This window comes from Cajanus cajan, chromosome 2 (assembly GCF_000230855.2).
Source record: "Cajanus cajan strain Asha chromosome 2, NIPB_CcT2T_4, whole genome shotgun sequence".
NCBI classification, from domain to species: Eukaryota; Viridiplantae; Streptophyta; class Magnoliopsida; order Fabales; family Fabaceae; genus Cajanus; species Cajanus cajan.
The window spans coordinates 76,126,687-76,139,340 of NC_138518.1; the positions used below are offsets into that span (position 1 = coordinate 76,126,687).

At 30.6% G+C, this 12,654-nt stretch overlaps 1 protein-coding gene across 3 annotated transcripts; it reads left to right on the top strand.

The window, feature by feature from the left end:
* Positions 1-2,831: 2,831 nt before the first annotated feature.
* Positions 2,832-9,997, top strand: LOC109806518 (uncharacterized). 3 transcript variants are annotated; one of them, XM_020368949.3, is made up of 16 exons: positions 2,832-3,256; positions 3,832-3,953; positions 4,064-4,152; positions 4,245-4,280; positions 4,458-4,551; positions 5,595-5,637; positions 5,712-5,833; positions 6,158-6,222; positions 6,343-6,839; positions 6,909-6,990; positions 7,097-7,237; positions 7,333-7,901; positions 8,249-8,387; positions 8,513-8,581; positions 8,684-8,860; positions 9,460-9,997. In XM_020368949.3, the coding sequence occupies exons 1-16, from the start codon at positions 3,039-3,041 to the stop codon at positions 9,571-9,573; spliced, it is 2,577 nt and encodes an 858-aa protein (XP_020224538.1). In that variant the 5' UTR covers positions 2,832-3,038; the 3' UTR covers positions 9,574-9,997. The 3 variants fall into 3 exon arrangements, with proteins under 3 accessions (XP_020224538.1, XP_020224539.1, XP_020224540.1); XM_020368950.3 differs by having other exon boundaries at positions 5,718-5,833; XM_020368951.3 differs by having other exon boundaries at positions 2,836-3,256; positions 5,733-5,833.
* Positions 9,998-12,654: the final 2,657 nt, after the last annotated feature.

The following is a 12,654-nucleotide window of genomic DNA, read 5'->3' on the forward strand; positions in this document are numbered from 1 at the left end:
TATAATATAACTCTCATTCTAATATGCATAGGCATCTGTGCCCATGTTGAAGCACTTTGCTACAAGTTACAATGCATTCTTCTGCCCATACCCTCATGCATTCCCACTTGCCCAATTTGGCTACCATACGAGTAATATAAGAATTTGTTTCAATCATATCAAGAACATTATCTTTAACTTAATACATTAAGAACATTATCTTTAACTTAATACATTAGTTAAGAAATAATAAATAGTGGGACTGTGGGAGTCTATATGAGTTTGTTGAATAAAGTGTATATGGGTAGGTTCTACCACTCTGATTCCGATCTGCTGTTGAGTGCAAAATGCCGCACACCAGATTCACTCGTTCAGCACTAATGCGTGCGTTTACCCTTTTCAGATAATAATTTATGTGCTTATTATATTCGGCCACTGCAATTGTTCTCTTTTCCCTATTATTTAATCATATTATTGCTCAAAAGACTCAAAACATCGAAATAGGTAAATGCTCAAGGTAATACTTGAATACCAGCAATTATAGGATTACAACAAGTTTTTACAATGAAAACTTAAAATATAAGGACGAATCAAGTTAATTAAAAATAATTTAAAAAGAATTACTCATTTTTTCTCAATCTAACTGTTCTAGTGAGTAACTTTTCAAGGATATATATTATTAGTGACACAAATGGAGATCTACGTCGGCTTCTCGTGCTTTGACAAATTAAACAGTAATATATATTTGACATTAGGAAAACAATAGTACAAAAGATGCAACTAATATCCATGGTTTGACTTTGGAATGCGTAGCAACTTTTAATTCATGAAAAAAAAATATAAACAGTATGTGTTTCGCAGAAAAGTTTGAGTTATTTATATTGTGAAAATTTAGGTCAATCCAATACATTTGACCTAAAACAAATTTTTTAAGTGAGATTTAAAAAAAAGCAATTAATAATAATATTTTTTAAATAAAAATAAAAATGTTTTAGAGATGAGTATACTAAAATATACTTTTAAGAATATAAAAAATGACTCTTGAGTTATGAATCTTAAAAAAGTTATATAAATATCAATGTAATTTTTTTAAGAAAAAAAGTCAAAAGCTAGAACTTTATTCACTTCATGTTTTGATTGACGTATGCTTGACAATCAATAATGGAAACACGTTTGTATTAAAATAGGTAACACATATCTTAATTAACATGCATTTGATCTTATATATATTAGTACGTAGGAAAGCTAGAAGAATTCAAGATGATAAATCATTTTTATTGTTAAGAGATAGAAACTCAATAAAAGAATGATTGTTACTCGATGAAAGGAAAAGCTCCTTGTACATCACATGTAAAGGAGAAGCTCTTCAAATGATACAATATGATCAAACTTTTGTTTTAGACAATTAATAGCTGTACCAGCACTCATGCCATTAAATATTATGGGAAAATCCTTAGCCTTGGACTCATTTTCATTAAGCGGATGTTCATCCTACCTATTATAAAAACAAATGCGAGTAAGGTTCAAGTAGAATTGTCGATAACCTAAGCAAACAAGTATAAACGATTCAACCTAATTAAACGAAACAATCTTTTCAAAGGAGCAATATTTTCAGGCAAACCAACCACCTCAAATTTGTTTAGATGAAAAAAGAATCCTAAGAGGCTTTTATTTGAGGAAAAACATACCACGTGGAAGAAAAAGTCAAATTTAAAAAGAATTGACTTAATTAATAAGTATTGAAACACAACGAAGCCAACGGTACATCTACACAAGAATTCTTGTACCAAAAGTCTTATCGTCAATATAAAAGTCATACATGCAATATATTCCATTAACGCAATCTATTAGTAGTATAAATATATTGAAATTTTTTCTAATAATGCCAGAGTTAATTAACATGTCCCACTAATATGAACTAATGACGATATAAATGTAAATAGTACTACCATTTTAATTTCGAGAAGTTTGATTATAATAATAGAAAAGGTTGATAACTACGAAAATACCAACTAAAAAAATTGAAGATGATGACTAAAACTACATCAACCAAAAAGGTTAAAGATAACTACTAAGACAATATCAACTAAGTAAGTTGAAGACAATGATTATAATGATATATCAAGTAATAATGCTTGAGATGATGACCAAGAAATATAATACTAATAACCAATAAAATTGTAGTAAAGTAAAAGTACAATTTAATACATATAACATTAAATATTAATAGTCATGTTATATATTTAATGTGAAATCATGATTAATATCATAATTTTAATAAATAAAATTAAAAGATTAAAATTATAATTAAAATTTTAAAAATTACATATTAAATATTATAAAGAATTAAAAATACAATTCAACCTAATTATTTTAAAAGATATAGCATGCCTATATATGAAACTTGAGGATATTTTTTTCAAAACTAATTCTTTCAAAATCGGATTGATTATATGCATGGTCTCACGATATTTTTTTTCAAAATTTTCACTTTTTTATGTTTCAAACAATGGAAAGAAAGAAAATAGTTTTTTCCCCCTCCTTCTGTCAGTAACCCGCCTTTTCTGTAAATCGTGCGTTCCAAACAATGCGTAATAGTCATACAAAATATCATTTTGCTTTGATTTTATTTCTAGTTTATTAATTTAATATTTATACAAGTTGTGAAAATGATTTTTTATAATTATCTAGAAAAGAAAAGAGAAATGTTTATCAAACTGCACACATATTTAAAAGAACTTCATGACGAAGAAAGGAAAGAGGAAGTATATCAAAAGCAGAAATAATAAAGAAAACTGTCCAACCGACAAAACAACCGCCAAAAAATGGACACGTAAAACAGTGCATGCATGACTCACCAATCTTCTCCTTTAAAACCTGAACTCTTCCGAGACATGCCTCATCACATTCAACATTCCACTCCTACCCTCTTCAACACTATCAAATTCAGGTATTGCACCCCAAATCATACAACAACACCGATAACATAAAGGGTCCTTCTATATTTCTATAAAAGTTTTGGTTTTCTTTTTTGTCCTTGAGAACTTCACTTGAAAGAGATGGAACAGAAAAGCATTCTGATATCGGCTTTGGGTGTTGGGGTGGGAGTGGGAGTGGGGATTGGATTGGCTTCTGGACAAAGTGTTGCCAAATGGGGAGCCAACACTTTTTCCTCAAACGCTATCACTGCTGAGAAGATGGAGCAGGAAATGCTCAGACAAGTTGTTGATGGAAGACAAAGCAACGTCACTTTTGATAAATTCCCTTATTATCTCAGGCATAACATAAAAATCCTTTCCTCCTTAGTTTGTTTCCTGTTATATTTCTAATGTTTTGTGGATGCAAACCAACCAGCATGGTCTTATTTTATACTTAATCATTCATATTATATATAGTATTCAACTTTGCTTTGTTTCCTGTGATTATGGAAAATCAGCATAATTTGGTAGATCAATTGATAACCACTAACTAAGAAGTGTGCGGCATGCATAAATATTTGGTCGGAGTAGTTTTCTTTCTATTTGACGTGACAAGAACTCGTATTAGAAAGGCCATTTCCTGACCAATTACATGTATATCACATACAGGCTAGATGATTTTCCAGATTAACCTCGCATAATCTTGTGTATGGTGATTGTATATTATATTATATATAATTTGTTAAGAAATTTTATCTAATGATTGTGTTACTGACAAACAGTTTATTGGATTCTAATCCGTTCCATATATACCCTCGTTGTTGCACTTGATGAATCCTTGATTTGACAACTATATGAAACGATGAATATGTTATTAATTCAATCTCTGTTAGTGTATAACCCTTCACATCCTATGCGTGATAACTGATAACAGTGAACAGACACGAGTTTTGCTGACAAGTGTGGCTTATGTTCATTTAAAGCATGCTGAGGTTTCTAAACATACACGAAATCTTGCTCCTGCAAGCCGGACTATTCTGCTTTCAGGGCCAGCAGGTTAATTACTTGGCATCTGTTGTTCTCTATTGTTACTATTCTTTGATGTTTTTGTTGTTACTGTGAAGCTAACTATACCCTCATTCCTCCCTTTTCATGTCTTTTTAAAGAACTTTATCAACAGATGCTTGCCAAGGCTTTAGCTCATTACTTTGAGGCCAAGTTGCTTCTGTTAGATTTAACTGACTTTTCATTGAAGGTGAGTGAGTTAAGATGTTTTGAGTTATATGACTTATTTCTACTTCTGTTACTTATGTAGTCACGGTTGGCTTTCGCTTACCATTTGTGCAGATTCATAGTAAATATGGTTCTTCCAACAAAGAATCTGTAAGCTATTCCTGATTTAAATTTATCTTTTATTGTTTTTACTTGTGTATTCTTCCAACAGAAACCTGTCGAAGTACTTCTGTTTATCATCATAGATAAACATGCTCCTTCTGGATCTAAAGTTTGGCTGCATTTCTGGTTTTTTTTTTTTTTTTTTTTTCCTGTTTCTGATTGTAGTATTTCAGAAGATCCACTTCAGAGTCTACCTTGGAGCGGCTATCTGATCTATTTGGGTCATTTTCAATCTTTTCACAAAGGGAGGAACCTAAAGGTATAAAGTGATAACCTCTTCTGACCTTTGGCAAAGAGCTAGATTCATAATCAACCAAAAGCTTTGTCAATCTCTAATACAAGTTTTTTCAGTCTTGTTTTGGTTTCAAGAATAAGTTTTACTTTAACTGTTTTGTTTCATGTTTGCCAAGTATGATATCTAGTGGTTCACTCTCTTCACGGGACACTAATTCTCTAAAATGCTAGCCCGTAGTTGACAATTTGTTAAAAGCTATATACCAAAATTGGAAAATTATCATTGTAGTACCCATGTCGGATAGGATACTCCCTGGATACTTCCATTTATGTATCCGAAAAGAATTCAATCTTTTATATTTATTTTAATCTTTTATTCTCGAATACTTTCTGGATACTCATTAGATACTTTTATATGCATATTTGAAAAATATTCAAAAAAAAAAAAATATGCGATTTATGTGCATTTCAACATTCAACTTTTGTTTATAAAATATGAAGTATGTATAAAAAAGAAAAGACTAAGTTGTAAGACATTAGTAAAGGCATGCATCAACCACTTGATAATAGTGCTAGACTTGAATTGAAAGAGTTCTTTCTTTATGAAACAAAATATGAAAGTACGTTTTTTACTAGACAATGACAAAAGAGAAGAAGATAGTGATATAATTAACATTAGACCATAATTTAGTAAGGATGCTTTTGAATCATAAGGTATTGTATAGGACTAATATTAATTTAAGTTTTACCGAATGCTTTTATTAATATAGTTAATTTAATATGTGCAAAAACTGTATTTTTTTGTTATGATTACAAATATCTTTTTTGTAAATTATAATTATCATAGTTAAAATTTAATGTCTCTTTCTTTACCAATATTTTACATCTACATAATTTTTTCTAAAAAATTTTATTAACATGCAAAACGTATCGTATTCTAAATTTTTAAGAAATTGTTGCATCCTCATATCCGTGTCGTTTCATACCCATATGGTACCAAATATGGCTTCATAGGTTAAAAGGAGGCATTTAAAATCTACATCACTGATCAGGTGCATTTAATTGCAGGCAAAATGCACAGGCCTAGCAGTGGAGTGGACCTCCAATCAATGTAAGTAGAGTAAATGAACTATGTTGTGACTATGAGAACAAATACAACAATTTATTTACTATATTATTGCTTAGTATTAGCCTTTTGGTTTGCAGGGGGTCTGAAGCGTCATGTAATCCTCCAACACTCCGTAGGAATGCTTCCTCCTCTTCAAATATAAGTGGCCTTGCTTCGCAAACCAATCCTACAAATTCAGGTTAATTGGAATTTGATTTTATTCATGTACTCGTTATGATCTGCTGGAGATTTATTTTTAAGCAGAGGGACCTAACCAAGGAGTGCTACAAAGCATCAATTTAATAGAATGAAGAGGGGTGCATTTTCATCATGTTTTCTTGAATCCACAACCAAACCCATATTTTTAAGTTAATTTACACATAAATCAAAGTCATGCTTTCTAATTTGGAGTTACCATCTGTATCTTAGTGAGAACTAGTACAACGTACAGTAAAATTATTTTCATATTCCTTCTGCCATTGCTCTCTCCCATGATTTCTTATATTTTTAATTCTCCCATTAGCTCCTCTGAAGCGCACAACCAGCTGGTCTTTTGATGAAAAGCTTCTTATACAGACTCTTTATAAGGTAAACTACTTTTGATTATATCGAGATTTCGGCATCAGAGAATTATCAAATTGGACATGGCTTTTTTAGATCATATTCCTTCACAAATAAATCGATTTGATACGTGGAATTCACTTGCAGGTTCTGGTTTTTGTTTCAAAAACCTATCCCATTGTGCTATATTTGCGAGATGTTGATAAGCTGTTATATAAATCACAAAGGATATATAACCTGTTCCAGAAGATGTTGAAGAAATTATCTGGACCAATTCTGATTCTTGGTTCACGAGTTCTAGATTCTGGTAATGAATATGAAGACGAAGATGAGAAGCTTAATTCACTCTTCCCATACAACATAGATATCAGGCCTCCAGAAGATGAATCACATCTTGTCAGCTGGAAGTCTCAATTGGAAGAAGATATGAAGATGATACAAGTTCAGGATAACAAAAACCATATCATGGAAGTGCTTGCAGCCAATGATCTTGATTGTGATGACCTGGATTCCATTTGTGTTGCCGACACCATGGTTCTCAGTAACTACATAGAAGAGATTATTGTGTCAGCAATTTCTTATCATTTGATGAAAAACAAAGACCCTGAATACAGAAATGGGAAACTCGTTATTTCTAGCAATAGGTGAGACTTAAAACCTTAATTGCATGAACTATCTAAATTTGGCGACTGACTTTATCATTTGTGAAACAGTTTGTCCCATGCTTTGAGTATATTCCACAAGGGGAAAACCAGTGGAAAAGAAAAATCAAAATTGGAAGCCGTAAAATCTGAGGTTTGCACTACTTGTCATACTCATCTGTACATTAAGTTGTGAACGATTCCTACCAGGTTCTGATATGCTTTCAATGCTCTCTCTTTCTCGCTTTATGGACATAAAGATGCAAGGAGAGGAAGGAACTGCTATGAAACCAGAAGCGAAGTCGGAAAATGTTGCTCCTGTAAAAAAGGCTGAAGCAGATACATCAACTTCAGCGGAAAAGGCAGATGGTGAAAAACCAGTTACTGCATCCAAAACTACTGTAAGCCTTTCTTTTTAATCAAAATTTCTTCTGCAACAAGTTGAAAGAGTACTTGTAAGAGGTCTATTCATGTACACTCCATTATTCACTTTCAGGAAGTTCCTCCGGATAATGAGTTTGAGAAGCGAATAAGGCCTGAGGTAATACCAGCAAATGAGATTGATGTCACATTCTCTGACATTGGCGCCTTAGATGAGACCAAAGAATCCCTTCAAGAACTAGTAATGCTTCCTCTTCGAAGGCCAGACCTTTTCACTGGAGGCCTTCTAAAGCCTTGTAGAGGAATATTGCTGTTTGGACCTCCCGGCACCGGGAAGACAATGCTGGCAAAGGCCATTGCAAAGGAGGCTGGAGCAAGTTTCATTAATGTATCCATGTCTACCATCACTTCTAAATGGTTTGGTGAAGATGAGAAGAATGTTCGTGCTTTATTCACACTTGCAGCCAAGGTCTCCCCTACCATTATATTTGTGGATGAGGTTGATAGCATGCTTGGGCAAAGGACCAGAGTTGGGGAGCATGAAGCCATGAGGAAGATAAAGAATGAGTTTATGAGCCATTGGGATGGACTTTTGACAAAACAAGGGGAGAGAATCCTTGTTCTTGCTGCAACCAATAGGCCATTTGACCTCGATGAAGCTATTATTAGGCGATTTGAAAGAAGGTATAAATCTATGATAGTTCTCGACTTTAAATCCATCCTTCATCTTGACTTATCGGAGTCTTTCTCTATGAGCATGCATATTTGCTTGGGCGTGGATCACTGGAAGCGACAATTAGTTGTTTTCAAATCAATTTTGATGTGATTTTTTATTTAAACGTGGGTCATGGATGTGGAACCAAAATGCACTATATATTTTCATAGTGTTACAGAGAGGGGGAAAGCAGATGAGATGCAATACACAAGGCAATTATGGCATAAATTGCTATCTATAATATGTATGTATGAAATAAATCTGAATAACCTGAAGTCGAGTGATGTTTTTTATCGTTTGAATCTTCTTAATGCAGAATTATGGTAGGACTACCATCTGTGGAGAACAGGGAAAAGATTATGAGGACGCTTTTGGCAAAAGAAAAGGTGGACAAGGAACTTGATTTTAAGGAACTAGCAACTATGACAGAAGGATATACTGGAAGTGATCTTAAGGTTTTTAGTTTTTACTATTCTTTTATATTGTTCATAATGGACAATAACATCGTGTAACAGGTGCCTTTTGTTCTCTGAGCTTTTAATCATCCTATTTATTCACTGTCACAAACTGTCCAATGCAGAACTTGTGCACAACTGCTGCTTATCGGCCTGTTAGAGAGCTAATTCAGCAAGAGAGGCTAAAGAGTCTGGTAAGTGGCAACTGTACAATTTATTTTAATATCTCATATAATCCTACGGATTGTGTGTTCATCATGTTGACCTCTGAATGCTTTTTTTTTTTCTGGGGGCAGGATAAAAAGCAGAAAGCTGCAAAGGGACACAATAAAGATGTCCAAGATAGTCAAGGAGGACAATCTATTGTAGGAAATACTCGAGATGCTCTACATGGAGAAGAGGAAGTTAAACAGACAAGAGTTATTACCCTTAGGCCATTGAACATGCAGGATTTCAAAGAGGCCAAGAATCAGGTAACGCTGCTATAACCAATACAAACATAGTAATTCATACTGTTGACAACATTTTTTTTTTCTATCTGGTTCCATCATTAATAAATGATGTAATGGAGAGATGAGCACAAAAAATGAAATTGTATAAAATGTTCTACAATTTTGTTATACAAATATATCATTTTCCATGTAGAAAATATTATTTTATAGGACTTTTCATCAAGAGTAATGATCCAACTACAATAATTTATACAACGTTTTTTCTTCTATTTTTCTCCCTTACCTCATTATTGCATCATAAATTTCTTTCTGTTTCCTCTTTCTCTCTTGTTCATTGTACAAACTGTTGGACAATTTCCTCATATCTACCTTTGTGCTGATTTTAAGCAACTAAAAGTGAAAATCTTTTTATCAAAAAAGCATTTATTGCACCTTTGTATTTAGATAAAATATAAATTTTCCTTTCAATAAAACATTTCTAATTTTGTGACTGATGTTAACGAAGCCAACTTAAATTAATATGGTGTGATAAAATTGGCTTTTTATTGGAGTAGAATAGTCTAGTCTTGTTGTGATCTTAATATATACTGCATTATCTGACTTAACTTCTCGGAGTGCAGGTTGCTGCAAGCTTTGCAGCTGAAGGGGCTGGAATGAATGAGTTGAAACAGTGGAACGATTTGTACGGAGAAGGCGGTTCAAGGAAGCAGCAGCAATTGTCTTACTTCCTATGAAATTTACTGAAGCTGCAAAGTAAATTTTCAAAAACATTTTCATGGCTGCACCCTTTTTTGAATGATAGTGTTGGGGAACATTTTCCAGTGAACAGGCAATAATCTCTACATATTTTCCGAGAATGTCTTGCTGCTTCATTGATTCCCTTCAGCTTAGGAACTAAGCTATAGATACCTTTTGATATTTAGCCCATATGCTACGAATATGATTAGTTACTATTGTAACTTACGTTGTCCTTTAAGCGGTTAAAGAAAAAAGTGGCCCTTTAAGCGGTTAAAGAAAAAAGTGGCGCTATTTGTTAGCATTATATGTTGTATTGGTGTTTACTGAAACATGTAATGTAATACTAGAAATAAGAGATGTGATCAATGTTTCACAACTTCAATCTTAGTGAGGATGTAAAGTAACTATTATTTTGTCGACCGCAATGTGATGCTAATATAGTACACATGTTATAGCAATTAACAACAGGCCCCGTTATTCGCTTGTATTTGCTAATGAAGGAATAGATAAAAACAGAATTAGTTATTTAATTATGTAGGTAAGTTTCAGTTTCTGTTAGACTTTTTGTATCATCCTATATAAACTCTCCTATCTTTCTCATAAGATAACAAGTAAAGAGTATTATTCTGTTCCTTTCTCCTTTTGTAATAACTTGCTTCTTCTACTTCTCTTTTTCTTGGTATGCTCTGTTTTCGTTGTGAAGAAATTATCCTTTAAAACATTATCATTTCACGTGTCCATTATGATTATGAAAAAGCTGAAGCAAGACTTGGTTAACATTACAAACAAGCTTTATAGGAAGAACAGAAAATACAAAGAAATAGACAAGCCATAGAAATCAGTTTAAGGGTGAAAAAAAAGGATCAACGAATGGGAAAAGAAGGATTACGGGGCATCTACTTAATATAAAAAATAGCCATAAAACAATTATTAATATATTATGAATTATTTACTCGTGTATAAATAGTAGTATTGAAGAAGTATATCACCCTCTGACTGTAGCAAGTATATGACAGGGCAATAGACATATTCATTATTCAGCCACGAATGTGTGTGAAAAGGTGAATCGCGAAAAACCGTAGGTAGTGGTTTAGCTATTAATGAATGTGAGTGCCTCAGATTTCACATTGAAACAGTAGCTGTTTAACTAAATTTACTCTATTAAATATGACTATTTTTAAAATATTATTTATCTAATTAAAATTATATTTTTTAATCATTATTTTTATTCTTAATATCAAATTTTAAAGATGATAATTTAGAGATAAATTATTTTTAATATAATTTATTAGTGTGTAATTTTTTTAAAAAATTTATATTCAAAATTAAGAGTAATATACGGTCTCCATAAAAAGCAGCAATCATAAGATACCATGTATTTATTTCTTCTAATAGCTAACATAAAATATTTTTATTTATCAGCATATGATTGCTAATTCTCACAAATTATCATTTTTTTTATTCATCCAAATAAGGGAGAGCGTTTCTTTTCTTTTTGTTTTTATCTATCTATTACATTTAAATTTTTTCTCTCTATTTTTATCATTTTTATCTATTTCATTTTTTTAACTTTCTTGCATTTCTTTTTATATACTATTTTTCTTATAGATCGTAGTACTTATTTATACCAAAATGTAAATTAGATTTGAAAAACAATAATATAAATTTATAAAACTATGTAACGAAAACATTTTTTTCGTATTTAAAAATTCAGATGCATATTAGATAACAAGAATTGTATATGTATATGTAAAAGATAAATTGAAAAGAAACATTAATGTAACATTCAGTTATATTATATATATATAGAGGGGGGGGGGGGGGAAGGGGAGAGAGTTAATAAATAAATATGGTTAATCAAATATTATATATATATATATATATATATATATATATATATATATATATATATATATATATATATATATATATATATATATATATTAATAAAGTTATGTGAGAAAATATAAGAATGTGTATATGAGAATGTCATTTTGATATGAAAATAAAATTGTTCAATCTCAACGTTTAAATTAAAATAAATGATTTAGATAAAAAAGTTACTAATATTATTATTATGTATATTATCATCATAATTTTTGCTATCATCATTATTAATGTTGTTGTTATTATTATTATTATCGTTGTTATCTTGTCACCATTACCTACTTATAAATAATATAAATATCTTGTCACCATTACCTACTTATAAATAATATAAATTCATGTAATAAAATATTAAATAATTTTTTATTAATTTTATAAATTTTGTATATTTGATATATTTAATAAAAAATATTTTAATGGTTAGATATTTTAAATTCAACGTCATGAATTATTCGGTTGAATAACTATATTAAAAGTTACTCTTTGTTAAGTTTGTTAAGTTTTATCAAATAAAAATATTATTATATAAAAAGATTTGTTCATATATATAATTTTTTTATTATCTTCAAAATGTAATTAGATCTTGAAAAATGTTTAATGTCATATTTATAATATGATTTGAGTAAATAAAGATATCTAGTAAGGTTATTTTAATAAATGATATTTTTGTAAAAGAAATATTTATAGAGTTAATCACCTATACACTGTCAGTGTAAAATTTTTTTATACTGACAGTCAATCAGAGCCGTTAATAGTATCTTTTCATCTGCTCATTTAATTAAATTAAAATAAAAAAGGCACTATTAACAACTCTGATTGACTGTCAGTGTAAAATTTTTTACACTGACAGTGTATAGATGATTAACTCATATTTATATACCTAAGAATCCACTACTATAATCAAACATGAAAATTTTCAATTCCTAAAAAATTTATATGAATATTTCTAGGAACATTTATGAGTAACTAAACAAATTTTAACTATTATCTTAAATCATAATTTTCAAGATTTAAAATTCCTTAAAATCATGATTTTCATATATGATTTTTTTTGTCAAACGTTCCTTTAGAGTAACCTAATCTTCACCGAAATTGGGTAAATTAAACTTAAAATGGGTAACTAATGCAACATTTAATATAATTAATATTAATATCTATATAAATAATAAATAAATAAATAATCACATATA

What these genes read in the sequence shown, in the direction of transcription:
- LOC109806518 (XM_020368949.3), top strand. Translation starts at nt 3,039, where the DNA reads ATGGAACAGAAAAGCATTCTGATATCGGCTTTGGGTGTTGGGGTGGGA. An exon ending in AACCAATCCTACAAATTCAG is followed by an intron (nt 5,834 to 6,157) that starts GTTAATTGGAAT and finishes TTCTCCCATTAG; the next exon opens with CTCCTCTGAAGCGCACAACC. An exon ending in TTACTGCATCCAAAACTACT is followed by an intron (nt 7,238 to 7,332) that starts GTAAGCCTTTCT and finishes ATTCACTTTCAG; the next exon opens with GAAGTTCCTCCGGATAATGA.